At 45.6% G+C, this 27,158-nt stretch overlaps 1 protein-coding gene across 1 annotated transcript in view; it reads left to right on the top strand.

Moving 5' to 3' along the window:
- The window catches only part of LOC121008802 (KAT8 regulatory NSL complex subunit 1-like protein), a 44,152-nt gene that overhangs the window by 10,889 nt on the left and 6,105 nt on the right, over positions 1-27,158 (top strand). Inside the window, exons 3-6 of the mRNA XM_040441496.1 lie at positions 13,691-13,826; positions 16,542-16,733; positions 22,192-22,310; positions 22,474-22,669. Of these exons, the coding sequence (XP_040297430.1) occupies positions 13,691-13,826; positions 16,542-16,733; positions 22,192-22,310; positions 22,474-22,669 (643 nt within the window). The remainder of the gene's footprint in view (positions 1-13,690; positions 13,827-16,541; positions 16,734-22,191; positions 22,311-22,473; positions 22,670-27,158) is intronic.

Here is a 27,158-nt window from a genome sequence, read left to right as displayed (position 1 = left end):
TAACACCCCCCCCCCCCCCTCTTTGAACCAGAAGGGCAGAATCTCTCAGCTGAGCACCGTGCCCCTTCAGCTATGTTCAGTTCTGCTTCTTCGGACTCCTAGACAGTATAACGTACATAGACTACTTTGCTTGCATCTCCAAGGAGAGCCACACACAGCTGAAGGGGCATAGCACTCAGCCGAGCCCTTCACCCTCTTGGATTCACCGATGAATGGGGGTCATAGAACCTCTCACCAGACAGAACTTTTGACTTGGAACAGAGCTCTGAAAAGTGTACAGTAATTAACAGGTCTTCCAATGACAGGCCAGGGTACGGCACTCCAGGTAGTGGTTAGGAGAGGTAGATCAGTTCTGTTTCACGGTTGGCTGGACCATCCTATCCCTGCACTTCACCCCAGTGAGATACTATGCAGTTTCAGCCACTGGCAGCTCCCCTGGGTCGTGCACCCTTCTTTGCGTGCCTGCTGCGCGCCGCCACCACCACTGACCACCCAAACTAACACTTCAGCGGGAATGGTGACCTATAACTGGCCACACCCTGGACTTCTCCCAGGTGGGTTACACAATCCAATCACTAGCGTCCTCCTATCACTCCTAGGGGGTTGTCTAGTACTCTTCCCAGGCTGTGCTCATCTCAAACTCCTCCCACTGTTAAAAAACTTTATTATAACAAAATGACCCAGCACAGTTTCCCAAGCATGATGGGCATGTTCTCCACTCCCTTACACCTTCCCCAAAGTTTGCGCTGTGCCGTCCTTGGCATACAACTCAGGAAAAGTCCACCCTGTAAAATAAAATGCAATGCCCAACGCTAATTATAACATGCCTGTAACTTTAACCCGGTCGAAGGAACCAGTCGGCCTAACCCAGAGTCCGCAGGTTAACCCCCATCTAGGCCACGATGGAAACCTCCACTGACATTGGAACCGGCACCCGGCCTCCAGGTTCAGCCAGACACAGATCTCCTCTTACAATTCTGTGTTGAAGCCACAATGATTTAGGAAGGGTAATAAATGGGATTAAAAAGAAACAAAAAACATTTTATCGTAGATTGTATGACCCCCCCCCCCCCAGAATTGTCTATGCATTTAAAAGGTATAAAACCGAAAAAATCAGGTGATTGGGACTAAGCTGCAATAAAGTTCAGGGACAGATGGAACTGAATCCCAGGGACTGTTTCCGGGAATAAGGACAGACCCCTTTTTTCTCATCCGGAAAAACCTTGTCAAACTAATTTTTTCATTTCTGGTCTGTTAAACAGTGAAGTATTACATCTGCGCTCCCAGACAGCTGAACTTGGCTATTGGAACAGCGGTTAAAAGTAATGATTGTCAATCTCAGCTACATCACTGTTCCTGCCAGTCTGTGTGAAGAATAGCGCCAGCTTACTGCTGCTAACGGGAATGTGTCACCAGGACAGACCCCTTTTATAAAGCTTATGAGAGGACTCCGCTGCACCTGCTGATCAATGCCCCGAACTCCCATTTTGGCTGCCGAAAAAGTTTTCTTTCTATGTGCAGAACAGAATCCCCTTTGCAGAAAGAAATCGACTTGCATTTCAACAGAGTGGCAGCGTGCATGCTTGACTGGTGCTCCTCAGCACATGGCAGACCGGATTTGGAGCATATTTTGTGGAGTCTGCTCAGTCTCTGCCGCCTACGCCATATACATGGCTCCATATCGTTTCAGGAGTCCTGCCACTTAACCCTCTAGATGCCATGGTCAATAGCGACCGTGGCATTCTGTCAGTTAAAGGAAGCACCCTCTGTCCTGTTAAATACCCCCCCCCCCTTAAAAACCCTGCAATTGTGGGGCGCTGATGTGTTGCCATGCCAGCTGGGGGCCTAACAATGCCTGCCATGACTGTATGCTTGTTGGGCTGTGCCACAGACATGGCTTAATAGACTGCCTGTCACTGTTACCATAATAGAATAGAATACATTGGTATACAATGTACACCACTGCCTTATAAAAGCAACCAACTGGGACTAAAAAAATAGGAGTTAATAAACTAACAGCAGCAGTTTTTTTCCTTTTCCACCGCCCAAAAAAAGATGTATTCCCACAATACGTTTTTGACAAGTAGCTTCTGTCTTTTTCCTGGATCGGCCAGATTTTACAACATACTTAATTTTTAATAATATTTTTATTGGTATTTCCCCAGGGACAGTGTAACCAAAGAGAAGATGTGCTTCTCCGTGGTAACCCCTGAATTATAAACTTTAATGGATCATTTCAAGTGTGAATAGCATTTCCAGAAACATGCCCTTTATCCAAGGTCTCCCACGGTTAAGCAAACACATTCTGGGAAAGGTTGATTCATTATGCATTTGGGCAGTTTGTGTTACAGCAGTGACACCGAAACGTAGAAAGTGTAATACGAATGCAAAGCAAATACAAAACCCCAAATACAGGCAGATGACCAATGGACAGCGCTCCTAGTCCCATAGCAGTGAATGGAGCGGTTGGCGGACGTGCAGTAACGCTCCATTCAGAGAGGCGACTTGGGGACCTCATTTTTAGGATCACAGGGGTCCCACCACTAGGTGATAAATCGTTTTCTTGGGAATCGGGATGACTCTTTTAACAACTGCGTGTTACCGTTTTTGTTTTCAGTGGGGTGAATCTCTGCATAGTCAAAGTGCGGTGCGGGCCGGCGGGTGACCACGGAGCGGTGAGTAATAGCAAGCGCTTCACTCACGCTCTGTGGTCCCATGACATAAATGAATCCTCGATGCAAAAAATTTGCATCAAGGATTTTTTTCTGCCAAATTACTCGATTCAATTGAGTAATCGTTTCAGCCCTAGATGTACCCCAAGGTATAATCCACGTGGGGCGCCTACACTGCAGGTGGAAAATCGGCAGCATTTTACAGTACACATCCAGGTGTAATCTGCACTGAAATCTGCCATTGGTTCTACCGTTTGCAATGTATAGGGTGAAATCCGCCATAAAATCCATGACAAATCCAACATGTCACTCTTAGGGACTTCACAGCAGATGCGGCACTGATTTAAATTTTATTTTTTGCTGTAATTGGACGTACACTTAAAGTTTTGTGTACAAAAATGAATTATTGGGGTTTTAGTTACTGCCGGATGGACACGAGCTCAGTCCCCCGCCCTCCTTATATCTGTTTACTGGTCTCACCACCTGTTCAATTTCTCCTGGCCTGATATAATCCTGCCGGATGGAACAGCGGCCAGCACTGATTTGCCTTCTGGATAAGTCTGAAGGAAACGTTAACTCCTGGATTTCTTGTCAAGCAGTTGTCAGGATAGGCTTGGACAGAAGAACCTTCTGGTGGTGTAACCCTCATGTATGGGGCTCGCCCTCTACTAGGTGGCCTGCGCTGCGTATAATTAACCGATGGCAAGTTGCAGCCTGCATATAGTTATGGTTTATTAAGCAAAGTTCACTTAGCAAAGCAGAATCTACAAAGCAAACAGCTTCCTGCATGCCTGAGCCGCCTCAACGGCCCAGAGATAATGTCTCCTATGTAATGTTCTACCGGGCCGCTCAGTGGGAGGCCGCGGATCCTGTTAATAATGTGTTAACCATTTGCAGTGAGATTTAGATATTTAGTCCACAAATAGTGTCATTGGCTAGTATTTCAGTCTGGAGGAAGAGCATGTAGAGTTCAACCAGGGATGGGCCTTATGTCGGACCCTACGTTGATGCACCCCCATTATCATATACCACATAGTGCTCAACAATCGCACAGTGTATAAGCTGCCTGGTCGTTGCCTCAATAACGTCACTCGGTGAATAAGGTAGGGAATGTAGCTGCATCCCATGTTGGGCATCAAGTGTAGGATTAGGGATGCATACTCCAGTTGGCCATCGCACAGGCTACACAATCTTAAAGGGATTTTCTGACTTTTTTTATACTGGTGGTGATCTATCCTCTGGATAGGTCATCAGTATTTATCTGGTGGGGATCAGACACCCGAGACCACCGCCGATCAGCTGTTTGTGAAGGCCTCACCACTTACCCTAGGTCAGTGAAGTCACGTGGCTTAGGTAAAAGGGCTGACCAAGCCTGTGCTGTGCTTGATGAGCTATGAGGAATCGGCAGCGCATACCCCGAGTTTTCCTGTCCGGCTGCTCAGCCATGATGGCAGATTGTAGGTAGGATCACATCATTAATGTCTATGGCTGAGTAGTGTAATGTGTAGTGAGGCCACACGCCCTAATCTCCCTAGGCAGGTCCTGCTCACATTCTAGGACAGGTTTCTGGCGGCCAAATCATTCCTAAAGAACTCCTTTAACCAGCAATTGACAGACACCTCGTGCTTTTCTCACTTTACAAACAGGTTTCCACGGGCCGATATCCCTGGTCATAGTTTATATACCGTTCTATCATTGCTGCTGATGGGGATGACTGTTACTACGATCATTCATCTCCCCCATGCAGTTTCACCATTTGTTTACACAGGGCCATGTACTAAAGGGAAATGAGGATCTTTTATTTTTATTTTTTGTGCCACGTCATCAATTTGACCAGCCAACAATTGAGCCCAAATATTTGGGCTGATTCTAAGAAGCAATGTTTTTTGTACGATTGTTCGTTCCCGATAATCGGCCCGGTCATTTGTCTGTATAAGGCTAATTTCAGAAGTGGAATAGGCTCCATGTGACGGCAGTATTTTCCGGACTGAACGCGGCTCCTGTGACACAATCTCACAGCATTGTAGTTTATAATGCTGTGTGTCCCTGCCCGGCCTCGGCTTTACTGAATAGTACTGACTGCATCTTGGGACTACAATTCAGGACCGCTGTGCCTGAGCCAGAATACACAGCTTTCTAAATCATTATTGTATCAAAGTGGCAGCGGTCAGTCCGGGAAAGGAGCGTATTTCACTGACTGAATATGCTTGTGAGAATTTAGTGTAAATGTGTCGTTACTCTGCAGCAGCCATGTGCTTTATATAGGATGCCCCCTAACTCACAGCAGGAGGTACATGGTACATTATCCCATATTTTATCCGTCACTAATCAATGATATGGACGGTTGTCAAAAGAACAGCTTTATGTTGGTGCTGTGTGATTCAGGATGGATGGATGTAGACCTATTGAGTAAATTAATTGGTCTCCGAGGTCATATTAAAAGTGCTTACCAGCGCTTCTATTCCCAGCGGTGGTTTGGCTGAGTAACCTGCCGTGCCATGGAAACCCGGAGATGTCGTTCAGTGCTCGACCTATGTGGCTCAGTGCAGAGGCTTTATCATGTTCTCCTTGCAGGACATTTGTTCTAATCGCCCCAAAAAAATTTTCCCCCTTAATTCTGGAAAAATAGTGTGAGGTCAACATGACTGTCCACTCCACACTGCACTAATGTAGTAGTCTGTAAGAGCTCCCCTGCGATCCTGGGTGCCACAATCTCCGTGTTTCCCTGTGGTTCTCCCTCGTGGATATGTAAAAAGGGATTCAAAAAGTGAGGGCTAATCAAATCTTAGGGAATAGTTATCCGAAAGATAAGAAAAACTAGAGGCGCCAGTGGAGTAGGAGTAAACGTGATCGGTGTGAGGACTGTTGGTTAAAAAGATAGATAAGATATAGAAACCGAAATTCAGAACATGTGGGAAGGCTGCGACCGGGGTGACAACGTAGATACCAGTCTGCGTGTAAGCAAAAAAGAGATAGAAGTGAACGGAGGCGCTACATAATGGGCTCATAAACTGTACCCGTTATGTTTTCGCCATATCCGTTTTTTATTTTATCCACAGGAAAGGAGCGCCAAACCTTATTACAGAAAAGAAGTGGTGATTTGTGGTAAATAGTAGGATGAATAGCTTATTGAGCTTATAGATAAGGTGATAACGTAATCGGTAGGTGTAGATAATAGGCAGGTCTTAACCAGGGCTGTGGAGTCGGTAGATAAATGCTCCGACTCCAACGCCTCGACTCCGACTACACAGCCCTGGTCTTAACGTCGCCAGGTGATGTAGGTTATAGTAATTTTTTAGATCAACCTTCTTTAAATGGAGGATAGGTTTCAAATAGCAATTGTTACGATACATAAAAGGAATATAAAATTAACAAGTTAAAAGCTTATTGACTCACTTCACTGGGGGGGGTGGTCCGTAGGATAAACTCAAGACACCTACGGAGCCCGATACCGCCCTAGCCAGAATCGCCCGTAGAATGGTAGATATTGATGTCAGCACAGTCCGTGGTGGCTTCTGATCAATTTCTTTATTTAAAGATTCTGTCCAACGCGTTTCAGGGGTTGAATACAGAGATCCCCCTTCTTCAGGAGCAATAAAACAGTAATAAGAACAAAGTACAAAACAGACATAGAGAGACAGTACTACCTTGTCTCTTTAAATAGTGGTGTTCTCCCGCCTGAATTAGAGTGTATGGGCGGAAATGAGGTCTTGCGTATATTGGTTGTAGGGAGGGGGTGTTCCGGATATATATATCATATAGTTCGGGGGCCCAATGAATAAGAAAATAGGCCTCGGTGCCGTGAAACGCGGAAGTGGAAGGATAGGATAGGTGGAACGCACCCTATATCATCTTAATCTACCCCCATAGGCAGATTAACAAGGCTCTTCAACTATAAACCTCCGATCCGCCAATACAATATAACCAGGTGGAGCGCATGTGCGTTCCACCTATCAGTATCCAATAACCTAAGCCCGGATCTAATAAAAGCAGTAACGAGTCTGAGAAAATAGAGAAATGGTGATCAAGAGTGCTGATAAAGGAGGCGGAATAGTGATTATGGATGTGGATTATACTGGAGTACTTTCTCCTACCAACAAACTGAAAAATTGGCGTGGTATTAAACAGGCAGGAAGTGCTCAAACCCACATGCAGTTGTGCATATATATAGGGGAGCAAGTCCTGCACTTGTGGCCTGTTACTAATGGCCATCCCCAGCAAAAATGCATACAGTGGAGGATGCCCGCAGCGAACCACAAGTACCACAATAAACACCCTACACAAGATAGCAATTGTGTGGATGTGATAACCAATTTAACAATATAATAATATATGCAAAGACAATATATGCAAAGACAGATAGCCAATCGCAAATTTATGGCAAATCTATAATGCAACGATATGTGATACAGAGAACAACGATGTTTTATCTCTCACTTGCAGTAAAGTGGTGGCAAGAGATGCACAGTCTGCCACTATTATAATATGTGCAAAATATGGAGTGGCCATGCTCCGCTTTTACCACGTATCTCCCATGCTGAAGTGGCGTTAATTCACGTGATCCTGTCTAATGGAGATTGCACTGCATACCACTCTGCCATTAAAAAGCGACAGCTAACTGAAAGGATTATCTCCCAATTGCGGGAAACTTCCCTTATGCATTTTTGCCATGGAAGCGTGTGACGGCTTGATGAGGTTGCAGGCTTCCAGCAGTCTGATGGTGGAGAGGAGCATGGTGGGAGGAAACGATCTACAGTCAGGTCCATAAATATTGGGACATGAACACAATTCTAACATTTTTGGCTCTATACATCACCACAATGGATGTGAAATGAAACAAACAAGATGTGCTTTACCTGCAGACTATCAGCTGTAATTCGAGGGTATTTACATCCAAATCAGGTGAACGGTGTAGGAATTACAACAGTTTGCATATGTGCCTCCCACTTGTTAAGGGACTAAAAGTAATGGGACAGAATAATAATCATAAATCAAACTTGCACTTTTTAATACTTGGTTGCAAATCCTTTGCAGTCAATTACAGCCTGAAGTCTGGAACACATAGACATCACCAGACGCTGGGTTTCATCCCTGGTGATGCTCTGCCAGGTCTCTACTGCAACTGTCTTCAGTTCCTGCTTGTTCTTGGGGCATTTTCCCTTCAGTTTTGTCTTCAGCAAGTGAAATGCAACTCAATCGGATTCAGGTCAGGTAATTGACTCGGCCATTGCATAACATTCCACTTCTTTCCCTTAAAAAACTCTTTGGTTACTTTTGCAGTATGCTTTGGGTCATTGTCCATCTGTACTGTGAAGCGCCGTCCAATGAGTTCTGAAGCATTTGGCTGAATATGAGCAGATAATATTGCCCGAAACACTTCAGAATTCATCCTGCTGCTTTTGTCAGCAGTCACATCATCAATAAATACAAGAGAAGCAGTTCCATTGGCAGCCATACATGCCCACACCATGACACTACCACCACCATGCTTCACTGATGAGGTGGTATGCTTAGGATCATGAGCAGCTCCTTTCCTTCTCCATACTCTTCTCTTCACATCTCTCTGGTACAAGTTGATCTTGGTCTCATCTGTCCATAGGATGTTGTTCCAGAACCGTGAAGGCTTTTTTAGATGTCGTTTGGCAAACTCTAATCTGGCCTTCCTGTTTTTGAGGCTCACCAATGGTTTACATCTTGTGGTGAACCCTCTGTATTCATCCTGGTGAAGTCTTCTCTTGATTGTTGACTTTGACACACATACACCTACCTCCTGGAGAGTGTTCTTGATCTGGCCAACTGTTGTGAAGGGTGTTTTCTTCACCAGGGAAAGAATTTTTCGGTCATCCACCACAGTTGTTTTCCGTGGTCTTCCTGGTCTTTTGGTGTTGCTGAGCTCACCGGTGCGTTCCTTCTTTTTAAGAATGTTCCAAACAGTTGTTTTGGCCAGGCCTAATGTTTTTGCTATCTCTCTGATGGGTTTGTTTTGTTTTTTCAGCCTAATGATGGCTTGCTTCACTGATAGTGACAGCTCTTTGGATCTCATCTTGAGCGTTGACAGCAACAGATTCCAAATGCAAATAGCACACTTGAAATGAACTCTGGACCTTTTATCTGCTCATTGTAATTGGGATAATGAGGTAATAACACACACCTGGCCAAGGAACAGCTGAGAAGCCAATTGTCCCATTACTTCTGGTCCCTTAACAAGTAGAGGCACATATGCAAACTGCTGTAATTCCTACACCGTTCACCTGATTTGGATGTAAATACCCTCAAATTACAGCTGACAGTCTGCAGGTAAAGCACATCTTGTTTGTTTCATTTCAAATCCATTGTGGTGGTGTATAGAGCCAAAAATGTTAGAATCGCGTCGATGTCCCAATATTTATGAACCTGACTGTATGTTATCCTAGCAATCCTGTGTATACAGATCACTACTTAAAGTGATCTAATGACCAGCAGTCATTAGGCTACTCTCACACTAGCGTTTTAGTTTTCCGGTATTGAGATCCGTCATAGGGGCTCAATACCGGAAAAAAACGCTTCAGTTGTGTCCCCATTCATTGTCAATGGGGACAAAACTGAACAGAAGGGAATGCTCCAAAATGCATTCCGTTCCGTTTAGTTGCGTTCCCATACTGTAGAGCAAACCGGATCTGTTTTCTCTGCCACAATAGAAAACGGATCCGTCCCCCATTGACTTTCAGTGGAGTTCATGACTGATCTATCTTGGCTATGTTAAAGGGAACCTGTCATCAGCTTTATGCCGACCTCACTGGGGGCAGCATAAAATAGTGACAGAAATGCTGATCTCAGCGGTGTGTCACTCATGAGCTAAAAGTAAGTGGTTGCCGAGAACCAGCATCATAATCATTGCAGCCCAGGCCTGGAAAAGAGTCAAATCTACCTGAGAAGAGTCCTGGTTATTAATAATCTCCTGCTCTCTCGCCCATCTGCTGATGATTGGCAGTTCTCTCCTAGAGAGAAAGGGAGAAAACTAGGTAGAAGAAAGACTGTCAGTCATCAGCAGGTGGGCAGGAGAGCAGGAATGTATGAATAACCAGGACTCTTCTCGGGTGGCGAGACTCTTTTCCAGGCCCAGTCTGCAATGATTGTGATGCTGGTTCTCGGCAACCACTTACTTTTAACTTTTAATTGACAGACCGCTGAAATCAACTCCCCTGTCTCTACTTCATACTGCCGTTAGTATGGACAGCATAAAGTTGATGACAGGTTCCCTTTAAAGATGATACAACCGGATGAGTTCATAACGGATGCAGATGGTTGTATTATCAGTAACGGAAGCGTTTTTGCTGAACCCTGCCGGATCCAGCAAAAACGCTAGTGTAAAAGTAGCCTTAGGCCACTAGAACACTGCAAAAAGTAAGTAAATAAACATGTAGAAAAAATAAATAAAGAAGAAATAATAAAAAAGAAAAATAAGCTCCTGTGAAATAACAAAAATTGGACCACCATCCTCATCCCACTGTCACCGGCATGGCATATTTGCCAACAGTCCCTAATTTTCAGAGCGAGCCCCGGCCAATTCGTGTTATCCCAGGCAGAAAGTTGGTTATTTCCAGGGTTTGGGGGAGTTCCCGCTGCTTACATGGCCTGAATTTATCAACTGCAAAGGTGGTAGTGTGCTATGGGGGTATTTTCTGTGACATATACCGTAATAATTTGTCTATATTACTGAATGTTTGTATTTTTTTAAATCTGCACCAGTTATTACTGTCACTCTTTATTTTGTTTTCCTGGCCCTGCACATATTTGCTCTTAAAACACACACACAATATTTTTGTACATGGAGGCATTTGCACCCATTTACAGATCACACATACCACCTAAAAGCAGAAGGTGCACCAGAAAAAATGGAGATCTTTGGGGGTCATTTACTGACAGAAATGGTCTATATTTAAGACAGCTAGGACGCTGATGTAGATTTAGACTGGAGGTGGACGCACAGAAGTTATGTGGATCCAGCGCACGGGGTCATTAAGACCGGCGTCTAAAGTGCCAGTGTTAATAAATGACCCCCTTTGTTCTTGGGCATTATAGCAATGGTGTAGATGGGGCAAAGTGCAGGATTACTTTGTGACATATATCTGGCTGGTTAAACTAATTGTATTAAATTACAAAAGGAAGAAATGAAGTCCATTTTTTTCCATTGCTTTCCCCATTTTCCATGACATAAAGTGTAAAAAAAAATCAAGAGATACCGGCTCTTTCTTGCTACCACATTAAAGCCTTTTTTTTTTTTCCCCTCCAAAAAAATGGCCAAAATATAAAATTAAATATTGACCCTTAGGCTAGTTTCACACTAGCGGCAGGGGAGTCCAGCAGGCTGTTCCGGCGGGTGAACAGCCTGTCGGATCCGTCCTGCCGCTAGTTCACGCGTGCCACCGGATTGACTATGATGGGGGCGGAGTCCCGGCGGCAGCACAGCAGCGCACGGCGAGAGACAGCCGGACTAAAAGTACTGCATGTCATACTTTTATTCCGGCTGCTTCTCGCCGTGCGCTGCCACCAGAACTCCGCCCCCCCCCCTATTATAGTCAATGGGGACGGAGCGGCAGTCCGGTGGCACACGTGAACTAGCGGCAGGATGGGTCCGACAGGCTGTTCACCCGCCGGACCAGCCTGCCGGACTCCCCTGCCGCTAATGTGAAAGTACTCTTAGAAGGTTATATTCCAAGGTGAAATTTAAAGAGAGTCTGTCACAACGAAATGCAGCGCAATCTGGAAGCAGCATGTTATAGAGCAGGAGGAGATGAGCAGATTGATATATAGTTCAGTGTAACTTGTAAATTGTACATTTACGGTATATATCTTTTTCTAACTCAAAGGGGTTCTCCAGGAATTAAGAAAATAAACTGACTGGAAATACTTAAATATTACTTTATTATAAATATATTACCTAATAGCTTTCATTAGTTATAGCGGCTCGTTTTGTCTTGGGAACAATCATCAGCAGAAATAAAATGGCCTCCGTCCTATTAGTACACACAAAACCTGTCCTAATCACACAGGACAAGTGACTTCAGAACACTGAGGTAAAGAGCTGCCTCATCCTCCTCTCTGATCTACTTGTCAGGGATTCTGATCCTGAATAAAGCTGATAATATCTTCAGCTGAATCTCTCTAGGAATGGAGTTTATGAGGAGACATCAAGTACAGAGACGAGGGTGGGGGTAAAGAGCAGCCGCACTTGTATACAGTTTCCATTACCACAGCACCACATTACCACAATCTGTCCTGTCTTTGCTCTCTTTCTCTGTACTTCATGTCTCCTCATAAACTCCATTCCCACAGAGTTTCAGCTGAAGATCTTATTAGCTGTATTCAGGATCATAATCCCTGAGTAGGAGAGGGGGAAGAGGCATCTCTTTAGCTCAATGTTGTGAAGGAATTTGTCCTCATGTGTGATTAGGACAGGTTTTGTGTGTACTACTAGGATGGCTGCATTTTTATTTCTCCTAATGATTTCTCCCTAGACAAAACAAATCATTATAACTTATAAAAGGTATTTGGGAATATATTTATAATAAAGTAATATTTAAGTATTTAAATTTTCTTAATTCCTGGAGAACCATTTTAAAGGGGTTTTCCAGTCTCGGGAGCACGCATGTACAGGCAAGGGGCAGGATTACATTATCACTCACAGTAAGGGGCATCACCCCCACTACAGCTCAGGAAGTGCCCCCAGAGCCATGCGTTGAGGGCTAAAATCAGGAGGCGAGACAACCCCTTTAAGTTAGGCCTCTTTCACACTTGCGTTGTCCGGATCCGGCGTGTACTCCATTTGCCGGAGGTGCCCGCTGGATCCGTAACACCGCAAGTGAACTGAAAGCATTTGAAGACGGATCCGTCTTCAAAATGCGTTCAGTGTTACTATGGCAGCCAGGACGCTATTAAAGTCCTGGTTGCCATAGTAGTAGTGGGGAGCGGGGGAGCAGTATACTTACAGTCCGTGCAGCTCCCGGGGCGCTCCAGAATGACGTCAGAGCGCCCCATGCGCATGGATGACGTGATCCATGCGATCACGTCCATCCATGCGCGTGGGGCGCCCTGACGTCACTCTGAAGCGCCCGGGGAGCCGCACGGACGGTAAGTATACTGCTCCCCCGCTCCCCACTACACTTTACCATGGCAAACAGGACTTTAGCGTCCTGGCAGCCATGGTAAACCATTCAGAAAAAGCTAAACGTCGGATCCTTTTAATGGGCATTAATTCCGGATCCGGCCTTGCGGCAAGTGTTCAGGATTTTGGCCGGAGCAAAAAGCGGCAGCATGCTGCGGTATTTTCTCCGGCCAAAAAACGTCCGTTCCGGAACTGAAGACATCCTGATGCATCCTGAACGGATATCTCTCAATTCTGAATGCATTAGGATAATCCTGATCAGGATTCTTCCGGCATAGAGCCCCGACGACGGAACTCTATGCCGGAACAGAACAACGCACGTTGTGAAAGAGCCCTTAGAAAAATCAGAGATATAAATGTAATACATTACCAGGTTTTACTGAACCTTTTCCCACAAAACTATTGTATCAATAGTTCCTCCTGCTCTATAACATGCCTGCCTGCAGATTGCATTTTGTGGTGACAGGTTCCCTTTAACTGTGGACATTCAGCCTTTGAATTCCTGGGTCTTAAAGAAGAACCTGTCACCAAAAAATGCAGTGCAATCTGAAAGCACCAGAAGATCAGCAGAATGATATCGTTTTGTAGGAGAAAGGTTCAGTAAAACCTGCAATTTTTACTGATCTTTTCCCACAAAACTATATATCCATCTGCTCAGCTCCTCCTGCTCTACAACACGGTGCTTACAGATTGCATTGCATTTTTGGTGACAGGTCCTTTTTAACGACATTAAGCTAATTATTTTATTCAGAATTGAAACACTATGATTTGAATGGTGGTATAGTATCTCTGAGATTAAAAACTCTTGTATGAAATGGCAGGTGAATAGATATGAGCGTCAGACTTTGAGAACTGTATTTGTATCCGCTCACAGTAATGCTGAATGGAACTGGCTTTCGGGAAGAGCAGATGTTGGGAGTCGTTGGACCTGGCTCCAGTCTCAGATTGCAGAGTTGGAATACAAAATTCATCACCTGGTGGATCTACATAGTCAGCTACGAAGCAAGAAGGTACCCACTTTATATCTCCTTACACTACACAAAGGATGGAGCTGATTAGTGGGGTCCCGGGTGTCCGACTTCAGCCCATCTGATACTAATGGCCTATTCTGAGGAAAGGTCTTTATTAGTAAAATCAATCAATATGAATATCCAGGAGAACCCATTTAACAAGTTGAACATATTGTAATTGCTTCAGGAAGTTTTTAATTCCTTTCAGACACAGGTAAAATATGTTTCTTCTATCAAATTCATCCCATCCCAGTATTCATCTAATTTGGTTTATAAAGGATGGAGCTAATGTTGAAATTAAATGGAATGTGTAATCATAAAATCACCTTGTTTAAATCAGGTTTTCAATATATTGTTTTTAAGAATTTTTGGTAAGTTTTTATTTTTATTTCATGTCACTATCTAGATTTTTAAAAAATTATTGTAATCCAGCAATTTTCACAGTGGCCACTAGATCTAATAATAGGTTGTGATTTTCTGTTCTGTACAGGGTAGCTTTCAGTAGCTGTTCTCATTATCGTCATAGACAGAACTACAATGACAGGTAACACCTCTTCACAGGTCACAGAGCATGCCTAGAAAACTCTCCTATATGTCAATGAATCCCTTTCTGTCCATTGTATCTATGGTCCATGTAGCTGTTCAGACATCCTATAGTATATGGCAATACCTTTCTAACAAAGCTAGAACCAGCCCTGTACCTCACATGGATCCAGAGATCTCCCCATTGATTGTTCTGCTAGATTTATATCAAGCTGACTGCTCAAGGGGCGTGTACTGCAGCTCAGGGGCGTGTCCATGCTCTCCCTATCACAGCTTAGGCGGCAGTTGAAGGATGAAACTGAGCATGTGCGGCCATCTCAGTGAGCAGGACAAAGAAATAAGAAAAAGAACAGACAGCAGGTGGCGCTAGACAGATACATTTTATTGAATAACCCATTAGCTATAATACATTTTAATTACATGCAATTCAAAAGAATTCAGATCCAGGTGCTGGTTTGAAAGCTGTAGAATATTTTTTCGTGGGACAATTCCTTTAACATATTTTAGGCCTAGTGGCCAGTGTGAAAACTGCAGGATTATGTACACATTTTTAGTACAGATGGTGACATTAAACATTTTTTTTTAAAATGTACCAAAAATTCAATAATTTTTTTTTGAACATAAAAATGTGTGTGATTTAAAGGGTTTCTGTCATGAGAAAAATCGTTATGTAGCTGACGGACATCAGCGATGTGCCAATGTCAGCAGTACATAACAGTTTGCTTTATAACTCCCTGCCTGCCGCTGTTCTCTTAAAAAACGGACTTTTATAATATGCTAATAAAGCCTCTAGGTGCTATGAGGGCGTCGCTGCAGCACCTAGAGGCTCGGTCTACTCGCCTTTTGGCACGCCCAGGTCCACTTGATTGACGTCCTTCTTCTCCGCATCGTCCTCATAATCCCGCGCCTGCGCCGTTCCATTTAGTATTCGGTGCAGGCGCAGTAAGTGAAGGACGCTCGGCTGCTGCCAGGCAGGTAATCCTTCACTTACTGCGCCGAATACTAAATGGAACGGCGCAGGCGCGGGATTATGAGGACGATGCGGAGAAGAAGGACGTCAATCAAGTGGACCTGGGCGTGCCAAAAGGCGAGGGCGTTGCTGCAGCACCTTGAGGCTTCATTAGCATATTATAAAAGTCTGTTTTTTAGGAGAACGGCGGCAGGCAGGGAGTTATAAAGCACACTGTTATGTCCTGCTGACATTAGCCCATCGCTGATGTCCGTCAGCTACATAACTATTTTTCTCATGACAGAAACAATAGGTCATTTTGTGCCTGTATACTGTTGATGTATGCACCTGTCTGGTGGTATCAGGCACGGCTTTAGAAGGCAGAGTGGAGTTGAAGGATGAGGATACAAAAAGCAGTTCAAGTAGAGTAAGTTGACACAGGAAAGATGTGCTGCAGATTTTCCGCCTGGATTTTGTGGATGGAAAAAACGCAGCGTATATGGATGAGTTCACAAAGTTTTTTGGAGATGGTTTTGAGGCAGATTTTTTCTTCAGGTTTTTAAGCCAAGGCCAGAAGTGGATCCAGAAGAAAGGAGAAGTATAAGTCTTCCTTTATATTTCTGAATCCTTTCCATTTCACCTATGGTTTGGGTGAAAATCCTAAAGGAAAATCTGGTCCCAAAATGCTGTTTGTGAACCTACCCTTACAGTAGCAGCAAAGTGTAAAAAAAAAACCCATGCGGAATCTGTGCGGAAGTACAGTAGACCTGCAGTGCAAATGTTACATCCGCAGCATGTCAATTTATGTTCTTGCAAAATCTATGGCAAGTTTGCAAGTAACCGAAGTGGATTTTACAGCGTCTTTGTGCCAAAATCTGGAGCAGGGTTTGGGAATTGATTCACCTTCCTCATTGTGGGCAATAGTACATTTATATGGAAGGCGTCATGCACTTCTAGTACAATGTCTACAATACTAAATCGTATTATCAAACCAGTCCAAGTTCCGACAGATCTTACAACATCTATTCCTCATTTTTCCAGTGTTGACCGGTTACCTAACAGCGTGAAAACACGCTGGGCCTGTGTATAATTATTTTACACACTAAATTATAGCTTATCACTCCACCTCCAAAAATTGCGTCTGCCCTTGGGTGGCCTCCTCGGGAACAATGAAGCTAAATGTTACGTTGCTTATCCGGGCAGGTTTTATTTCTGTATCCTAGGGAACGCTGGTGTTTCAGGAATGTTCAAATTGCATTCTCGGGGAAGAGACACATCTGCCATATCCAGGCACTTCATTACAGCCCGCAGAGACCCTGGAAACCCCCTCAGAGGAAACAAATCTGCCTCCGGCAATGGATTTAGAAATGTCTCCAAGCAGCCCGACCTTGCTCCTGAGAAACATAGAGAAGCAGGTAATAAAGTACAGAAGCTGCGGCGCTTCATTGTGCCACATAATTGTAACGCAGAGGAGCGTGAAGTTATTTCATCCCACGGGCGGGCACGGAAAACTCCATTAACTTGATGAGAAACCTGTAATCTGGATTTACAATTAACTTGAAGTTGCTGCATCTACTCTGGCAGCATCAGGTTTATTTCTGGCAGATTCACGGTATGGGATATAGTAGTAGATGTGCTGTGCAATACTACTTATCCCTGTAAATCATCTGTACGCCAGGCTTTGCTTCAGTGATCTCCGGCCATTCCCAGTCACTGTAATGATGTTACCTACTGGTTTAAAGAGAACCCATCACTTAGTGATGAGCGAGGCAGGCTATGAATGCTACATCCAAAATCACCTCGCTCAAAACTTCGGATAAATGCGGTATAGAGATCCATCTCCGTACAGCATTAATGTACGGCCTCCAATGACCCCAACTTTTACATTTTAGTTACTTTATGCAAACAAATAATAGTTACAGTTAAAATCTATATAAACAGTTGAGTGACTTGTAAATATTTTCATTTCCTTGTCCTTTCCATTCACCCCTAAAGAGAAAACGAGCATTCTACAGATTCTGGCTTTTTATGTGTATTTGGTTCACTCTACATGTGGCTCCGTCATCTGAATTCCCATAGTGCATTGCTCTGTGGGTCGCAGCAGAATTTTGAATACTGTGTTCTTTTTGAACTGTTAATAAAACATTTTACCTGTACAGCGCCACCTGCTGTTTGCTCTTTTTTTAATTTCTCTGTCCTGCACACTGAGATGGAAGCACATGCTCCGTTCCATTCTTCAACTGCCACCAGCTGCAGCAGAAAGGAAACGCTCTCTGAGAAAGGGCACACCCCATAAGCTGCCAGCTTGAAATAAATCTAGCAGAGCAATTAAAGTAATGAATGGGGAGATCTATGGATCCATGTGAGGTACAGGGCTGGTTCTAAGTCTGTTAGAAAGAGGCTGTCGTGTAGTAGATTATGTATGATTTTCATAACCCCTTTAAAAACACCTCGGGGTATACTTATACCATGGAGCTTCCATGGAGATTTCATCCCATATTTCACCCCGAAGTGATTGTGTGAATTCCACATCTCATTGTAGTCCATACGAAATCCGCACCATCATTTTTATGGTGCAGATTTGAAATCATTGCTGCGGGGGGAAAAGGGGCTAGTTGGCAAGATGAGGATTAGCTTCATTGAATGGGTCTAAATACACGCGGATCTGCAACATGTACTTCTGCAAGCCCTTTGCAGAAATCCGAAGGTCAGCCTTGGATTTCTGCTGCAGATTTTGCAGTGGATATTTCTAATGGAAATATCAGCAATCTGCACTTACCCTCAGTGTGTAAATTCAGGTTTCTGATCTAAGAATTTAAAAATTTTCATTCTTTGCTGTTTGTTAGCTTTATTCGATTGCAGGTTGTAGTCTCCATTCACTTCAATATGGGCCAGAGTAGGAGGAGTCTTGAATTACTGCAGTCCTTTACTTTCCCCCTGCTGAAGTTGTCTTCAGGAGCAGTCAGAGGAATTTTATAGCTAAAATAACGTACTATATGTATCTTACCCAAGCAGGGACTGCCACGTTGTCTTGTGTGTCTGTAGAGGGAACTTGGTAGCTAAAGTAAGGTAGACTTTGCAGAAGCAGCACTTATCTGTCCAGTTTCTTCTCTAGTGTACTCCCAGTCAGTATCAGCCAAAAAATAAGACAAGCCAGACAATTTTTTTTAATCATTTTAACACATTGTTTAGGAGGTGAGAAGCGATGGTAGTCAGGTGTTTTTTTTTTGTCTATAAGACATGTTTTTTTTAATTCATTTTCTCATCACATTATACACTGCTCGTATCCAGGGGGTATGACCACCCTGCAATCCATCAGTGGTGGTTGTGCTTGCACACTATGGAAAAAGCACCAGCCTCTCTGTTGACCAGGACTGCGGGGGGGGGGGGAGTATATTGGCACACATGCGCAGCAGCTTCTGTCCCAGCCACCTCGTATCTGCACTGCAGCAGTGGAAATAACCCTTTAGACGAGCAGTATATAATGCGAAAGAAAAATGAATCCAGCCAGCAAAGGAGGCAATATGGAAAATCACAATACATTAGAAAGTGCCTTGTATTAACTTTGTCTACAGAGGATGCACTACATTTTTTTTCCAGAAGAGTAAAAATACTCCTCTGACCATTTTTGAGGAGTATTTTTACCCGAGGAGGAGTACGAGAGTTATTAAAATACATAATACATAGGCCTGCACTCGCTCACATCTGCGTTGGAGGCTGCGTTTGGAGCCTCTGTTGCAGATTCTGTTGCAAGACCAGACAAAAAAGCCTTATATGCAGCACTTTTGTGTCCGGTAAAAAGACAGGATCCCGAATGGAAACTCAACAGATCCCATCATAGTCGGCAGAGTCTGTTCAGCTTCTTCCCTGTGGGGTGACAGGAGGAGGGGGGAGCAGGGCCACCAGTGGGATGACAGGAGGCGGGGGGAGCAGGGTCACTAGTGGGGTGACAGGAAGAGGGGGGGAGCAGGGTCACTAGTGGGGTGACAGGAGGAGGGGGGAGCAGGGTCACTAGTGGGGTGACAGGAGGAGGGGGAGCAAGGTCACTTGTGGGGGGGAGCAGGGTTAGTAGTGGGTTGACAGGAGGAGGGGGAGTGGGGTTACTAGTGGGGGGACAGGAGGAGGGGGGAGCAGGGTCACTAGTGTGGTGACAGGAGGAGGGGGGAGCAAGGTCACTTGTGGAGGGGATCAGGGTTAGTAGTGGGGTGACAGGAGGAGGGGGGAGCAAGGTCACTTGTGGAGGGGATCAGGGTTAGTAGTGGGGTGACAGGAGGAGGGGGGAGCAGGGTCACTAGTGGGATGACAGGAGGAGGGGGGAGCAAGGTCACTTGGGAGGAGCAGGGTTAGTAGTGGGTTGACAGGAGGAGGGGGGAGCGGGGTCACTAGTGGGGGGACAGGAGGAGGGGGGAGCAGGGTCACTAGTGGGGGGGAGCAGGGTTAGTAGTGGGTTGACAGGAGGAGGGGGAGCGGGGTTACTAGTGGGGGGACAGGAGGAGGGGGGAGCAGGGTCACTAGTGGGGGGGAGCATGGTTACTAGTGGGGTGACAGGAGGAGGGGGAGCAGGGTTACTAGTGGGGTGACAGGAGGAGGGGGGGCAAAGAACTGTGAGACTGGACAGAACCATGATTGGGGAGGGGGGAATCACTTACTTGAAGACTGACAGGCCGGGCTTTTCACTGCCACAACATGGCCGGGGGGGGGGGGGGGGGGGGGGGGGGGGGGGGGGGGGGGGGGGGGGGGTGGGGGGGGGGGGTTCACTGCGCTGATGAATGTGGTGGAAAAGTCTAAGGTGTATTGGTAGACGCTTGTACAGGTGTTATTGCGACCTCTGCTTGTCTGCGTGATAAGTGCCATTTGGTTGAAGTGAAACGAGACAACCCCTTTAATTCCACTAGAAAACTCTGTTAAAGCGACTCAACTTCAGTTATCCCTGTGGGAAAAATTTTTGACAGTGGCCTTCTACTTATTGCAGAGAGACGAGTAGAGTGGAATTATTTTTTTCACAGAGAGCAAAAAAAGAAGTTGCTCATGACTTGACTTTTAAGTCACTTTGTAGCCCTAGCCAAAAGCCATGAGGCTGTCTAGTGTGGAAGACCGTTGGCATTCCCTGAAATCCATGAACACCATATAATGCTCCATTTAATTCAAATGACTGTTCTTTGGCAATAAGCTGCTTGGAAGAATTTATCCTAATAGCAGGTCACCCTGCAGGTCAGCATTACTCCACGGGACCTGCGATCTCAAAAGAGGTGTCCAAATGGAATATCAAAATTCCATGTTTTTTTTATTTTTTTAAACCATCCAGAACCCAGCAGATTCCTTTAATTTTTATTATGATGATGCTGACGTGTCAAATGCTATATATGAAATCAGTGTTCCTTAAGTGACCCCACGGTTCTAGAGAAAAAGATGAGTTGCAGGATTAATGCATAGTTAAAAAGTAACTGGTGCCCCTTTTAATATTTTTCCAGGGATCTGCCCACTACTGATTCAGTCTGCATTCACCTAAAATGTCCTACCCAGGTAGTCTGAGAAGGTGGCAGCCATTTCGAAGGAATATGGTAAATTGTCTTCTTAGTGAGAAGACATGTATTAGTTCAGTATGGTCTAGTGCAGGCATGCTCAACCTGCGGCCCTCCAGCTGTTGCAAAACTACAATTCCCAGCATGCCCAAACAGCCTACAGCTATCAGCCTACAGCAGGGCATTGTGGGAGTTGTAGTTTTACAACAGCTGGAGGGCCGCAGGTTGAGCATGCCTGTATGTAATACAGTTTTTATAGCATTTTAGATGACCTCTAGTATAAAATGTCATCTGAATGGGTCTGGAATTTATTCACATGCTGCAGAAACAACTTCATATAGATATATAGGAAAGATTTAAAGCGGTTGTGCGGTGTGCGGATATTCATGGCCTGTCCTCAGGATAGGTCATCAATATCAGATCAGCGGGTGTCCAATTCCCAGCACTTCTGCCCATCAGCTGATTGATCAGAAACACAGAAAAATCTGGTGGAGACACCACGTCCTCAAGTAAAGTTTTAGTCCAGATGCTAGAGAAAAAGGCCTCTTGGGCTGAAACGTGTTCCTGATCTTCTGATCCTTATGGGGGAGCTCGCCACTCCCCCCGGAGACGTGCTCCCACTACTAATCAGACTAGGCGTGCTGTCCTGCCTCTTCTTTATCAGCTGATTAAAGCGGTCACAGCGCTCACGCTGCTTCCTCTTCAAAGTATACCTGCGCACCGACTCACTTGTAATAGCGGTGTAGCATAATTACAACTGCTCTGTCAATTCATTGGCAAAACTGCTATAGCTATATTATAGCTATATTATCCGCTCAGTGAGTGATCAGGTTACATGCTGGCCATAAAAGTCTATGGAGATAGGATGAGGAGAAGTGAGCTGCTTGAGGGAGGCAGAGGCACATACACACAGACATTGCTGCTATCTTTAGTACGTTTTTCTATCTCGCTGCAGTGCTGTATTCACAGCAAAACTGATCAGTATTGCATTATAAAGTCCTCTTTCATGCTGCTGCTTTTTCTGACAGTGTATCACAGCAGGATGTCCCCTTCTCTGTATGTACAGTCTATGGGAGACATCATAGCAGCTAGCTTCAACAGCTGTCTATGGGAAAACTGACCATTTGAGCCTACATCGGTCCTCGGCTGTGTGATGTGACTCTCCCAACTGACAGTGTGCGGTGTGTAGACAGGAAGTCAGTTTCTCTCTTCACTCCTATGACGTAATAGCCTGAATTTCCACTTCATAGGAACAGAGCTGTTATTGTACTTCATTACAGTAACAGGGGTAGACAGTGCTGAAATGGGAATAAGATCAAAGAGTTCTCATGGATGTCGTCTTGTTTTTCAGAGTGCTCAACTGACTGAAATGGTCAGCAGTCTTATTGCAGCGATCCCCATGACTCTGTCTCCTACCAATCCCGTTAAACCCTTTGCAAATGGAAAGATGACGGCAAAAGGTCCTCCTGGGTAAGGCTTAGTGATTTCAAAGATAAACCATGTCCGTTCTACCTATTCAAGAAGCCAACACAGATGTACGCCAACGATGGCCACTCTCCAGGGGCAGTAGCAAGTGTAAGCTTTGGGAACAGTCCTGCTTTCAGTCCTGGCTCAAGGATTTGCTTCCTTTTAGAACATCAAAGCTACAAAAGGCATGCGCTCCCACCAGGAATGGATTCTGCAAGCAGCAGCCAGTAAAAAGAAGGAAGCGGATCCGTGTCAGAGCCTCCTCCAATTTTGGGAGCAGTTCAGCCCGCACCAGACCCCTGCTGCTCTTTCACAAGCGGAACCTATATAGAATGTTTCCGGACCACACGCCTTTACATTTGGTGAGGCTTATAGATTTAATCTGTCAACCTTATTATAGACTCCAAATTCCTGAATGCACAGTATTAGGCTACTTTCACACTTGCGTTCGGGGTTCCGCTTGTGAGTTCCGTTTGAAGGCTCTCACAAGCGGCCCCGAACGGATCCGTACAGCCCCAATGCATTCTGAATGGATAAGGATCCGTTCAGAATGCATCAGTTTGACTCCGTTCCGCCTCCATTCCGCTCAGGAGGCGGACACCCCAACGCAGCTTGCAGCGTTTTGGTGTCCGTCTGGCCGTGCGGAGCCAAACGGATTCGTCCTGACTTACAATGCAAGTCAATGGGGACGGATCCGTTTGACGTTGACACAATATGGTGCAATTGCAAACAGATCCGTCCCCCATTGACTTTCAATGTAAAGTCAGGAGTCCCTATTAATATACCATCGGATCTGAGTTTTCTCCAATCCGATGGTATATTTTAACTTGAAGCGTCCCCATCACCATGGGAACGCCTCTATGTTAGAATATACCATCGGATTTGAGTTAGATCGTGAAACTCAGATCCGACAGTATATTCTAACACAGAGGCGTTCCCATAGTGATGGGGACGCTTCAAGTTAGAATATACTAAGAACTGTGGACATAACGGCCCCCTGCTGCCTGGCAGCACCTGATCTCTTACAGGGGGCTGTGATCCGCACAATTAATGGTGCGGCACCTGAGGGGTTAATTGTGCGTATCATAGCCCCCTGTAAGAGATCAGGTGCTGCCAGGCAGCAGGGGCCAGACCCCCCTCCCCAGTTTTAAATTCATTGGTGGCCAGTGCGGCCCCCCCTCCCTCCCCAGTATTATATTATTGGTGGCCAGTGCGGCCCCCCTCCCTCCCTCCCCAGTATTATATTCATTGGTGGCCAGTGCGGCCCCCCCTCCCTCCCCAGTATTATATTAATTGGTGGCCAGTGCGGCCCCCCTCCCTCCCTCCCCAGTATTATATTCATTGGTGGCCAGTGCGGCCCCCCCTCCCTCCCCAGTATTATATTCATTGGTGGCCAGTGCGGCCCCCCTCCCTCCCTCCCCAGTATTAATTCATTGGTGGCCAGTGCGGCCCCCCCTCCCTCCCTCGTATTATATTCATTGGTGGCCATTGCGGCTTCTCCTCTCCCCCCCCCCCTATAAGCATTGCTTATAGCACAGACCTTTCACTTACCAGTAGGAGGAGCGCCCGGCCGGTCACAGACAGCGCAGGGAAGTATAATGGTTCTAAAATTGCTAAGTAACCATGGCAGCCAGGACTGCAGTAGCGTCTTGGCTGCCATGGTAACCGATCGGAGCCCCAGCGATTAAACTGGGACTCCGATCGAAACTCTCCGCTGCCATCAATGATGGGGGGGGGGGGGATTTTAATTAGGGGGGGGGGAGGCCGCACTGGCCACCAATGAATATAATACTGGGGAGGGAGGGGGGCCGCACTGGCCACCAATGAATATAATACTGGGGAGGGAGGGAGGGGGCCGCACTGGCCACCAATGAATATAATACTGGGGAGGGAGGGGGGCCGCACTGGCCACCAATGAATATAATACTGGGGAGGGAGGGAGGGGGGCCGCACTGGCCACCAATGAATATAATACTGGGGAGGGAGGGAGGGGGCCGCACTGGCCACCAATGAATTTAAAACTGGGAAGGGAGGGGGGTCTGGCCCTGCTGCCTGGCAGCACCTGATCTCTTACAGGGGGCTATGATACGCACAGTTAACCCCTCAGGTGCAGCACCTGATAGGTTAATTGTGCGGATCACAGCCCCCTGTAAGAGATCAGGTGCTGCCAGGCAGCAGGGGGCAGTTATGTACACAGTTCTTTTAGTATATTCTAACTTGAAGTGTCCCCATCACCATGGGAATGCCTCTGTGTTAGAATATACTGTCGGATCTGAGTTTTCACGATGTGAAAACTCAGATCTGAAAAAATTGTTGTGCAGACGGATCCGTTCTGAACGGATGCAAGCGTTTGCATTATAGGTGCGGATCCGTCTGTGCAGATACCAGACGGATCCGCACCGAACGCAAGTGTGAAAGTAGCCTTAGGCCTCATGCTCACAACCGTTTTTTGGTCTGTATCCGAGCCGCATTTTTTGCGGCTCGGGTGCGGACCCATTCACTTCAATGGGGCCATCCGTTGCACCGTTCCGTGGCCCCGCAAAAAAATTTAGCATGTCCTATTCTTGTCCGTTTTGCGGACAAGAATAGGCATTTCTACAATGGTCCGGTTTGCGGACCGCAAAAAACGGAACGGTTGTGTGCATGAGGCCTAAGACAGGGGCTGGAACAAATCATTGCGTTCAGTATATAAATGGCTGAACACGTAATAAATGGATGGACGGGAGCTGCTGTTACTTATGATGGCTCCCTGTTCTAACTCGTAGAGGAGGTTTCTGGCTGGGTGACCCTCTTTTATGATATGCTTTCGTCTTAGACCAACACTTACATTATGATTTAAATTGCATAATTACATCACAATTCAAACTCAGTATTCATAGAAAACATTTCGTTTTAGAATTTTTGGCAGTTTTTTTAATTTCGGTAGTACTTTGCCATGAAAAATAAATACTAAATGTTGTCCTTCTCTAGAAGTAGGTTAAGTTAAAGGGGTTCTGCACTTTGTTTAAACTGATGATCAGCATCTGATCGTCGGGGGTCCAACACCTGGGCTGTTTGAGAAGGCTCCAGCAGCGCCGCGGCCTTCTCACTGTTTACCGCTGGCCGAGTGACGTCACGACTTGTATCAACTGGCCTGTGCGGGGCTAAGCTCCATTCAAAGGAACGGAGCTTAGCCATACCCAGGCCAGTGATACTAGTAGTGACGTCACTGGGCCTGCGGTAAACAATGAGAAGGCCGCGCCGCTGCCTTCTCAAACAGCTGATCGGTGGGGGCCCGGGTGTCGGACCCCCGACAATCAGATGCTGATGATCTATCCAGAGGATAGATCATCAGTTTAAACAAAGTGCAGAACCCCTTTAAGTAAGCTAAGTTCTTAATGGGAGAGCAAAGTAATCTCTGTTTACAATACAGCTGCATAGGGAAAGGTTTATCTGCAAAGTAATCCTCATTAGAATAATAGTGGAAGACTGGAATGACTGACTGAATGACAACTCTGTTGTTCAACTGATAGGCCTAGATCTGGACTGGCCAACCTGCGGTTCTCCAGGTATTGTAAAACTACAACTCCTACTATGCCCTGCTGTAGGCAGACTAGTTTTGCAACAGCTGGAGGGCCGCAGGTTGGCCTTCCCTGGCCTAGATAAACATGCAAACAGAAGAGCAGTGCATTGATTAGTATAATGTGAGAGATCATGACCAGACACACTAATGGTATAGAATAAGGGAGGTGTGAGACGCTAATTGTGTCACCACCCCTCACTCCTCCCTGGTCTGACTGATGATCTGACAGAATGTTAAAGAGGTTTTGCAAGAATAAAATTTTTATGATCTATCCTCAGGATAGGTCATAAGTATAAGATTAGTTGGTGTCTGACTTATGGTACAACCCACCGATCAGCTGTTTGAAGACTAGTATATACAGGGAGTGCAGAATTATTAGGCAAATGAGTATTTTGACCACATCATCCTCTTTATGCATGTTGTCTTACTCCAAGCTGTATAGGCTCGAAAGCCTACTACCAATTAAGCATATTAGGTGATGTGCATCTCTGTAATGAGAAGGGGTGTGGTCTAATGACATCAACACCCTATATTAGGTGTGCATAATTATTAGGCAACTTCCTTTCCTTTGGCACAATGGGTCAAAAGAAGGACTTGACAGGCTCAGAAAAGTCAAAAATAGTGAGATATCTTGCAGAGGGATGCAGCACTCTTAAAATTGCAAAGCTTCTGAAGCGTGATCGAACAATCAAGCGTTTCATTCAAAATAGTCAACAGGGTCGCAAGAAGCGTGTGGAAAAACCAAGGCGCAAAATAACTGCCCATGAACTGAGAAAAGTCAAGCGTGCAGCTGCCAAGATGCCACTTGCCACCAGTTTGGCCATATTTCAGAGCTGCAACATCACTGGAGTGCCCAAAAGCACAAGGTGTGCAATACTCAGAGACATGGCCAAGGTAAGAAAGGCTGAAAGACGACCACCACTGAACAAGACACACAAGCTGAAACGTCAAGACTGGGCCAAGAAATATCTCAAGACTGATTTTTCTAAGGTTTTATGGACTGATGAAATGAGAGTGAGTCTTGATGGGCCAGATGGATGGGCCCGTGGCTGGATTGGTAAAGGGCAGAGAGCTCCAGTCCGACTCAGACGCCAGCAAGGTGGAGGTGGAGTACTGGTTTGGGCTGGTATCATCAAAGATGAGCTTGTGGGGCCTTTTCGGGTTGAGGATGGAGTCAAGCTCAACTCCCAGTCCTACTGCCAGTTTCTGGAAGACACCTTCTTCAAGCAGTGGTACAGGAAGAAGTCTGCATCCTTCAAGAAAAACATGATTTTCATGCAGGACAATGC

This window comes from Bufo bufo, chromosome 7, assembly GCF_905171765.1.
Source record: "Bufo bufo chromosome 7, aBufBuf1.1, whole genome shotgun sequence".
In the NCBI taxonomy this organism is placed as follows: Eukaryota; Metazoa; Chordata; class Amphibia; order Anura; family Bufonidae; genus Bufo; species Bufo bufo.
The sequence above is the reverse complement of the archived record's forward strand: the minus strand, read 5'-3'. Positions and strand labels throughout refer to the sequence as shown.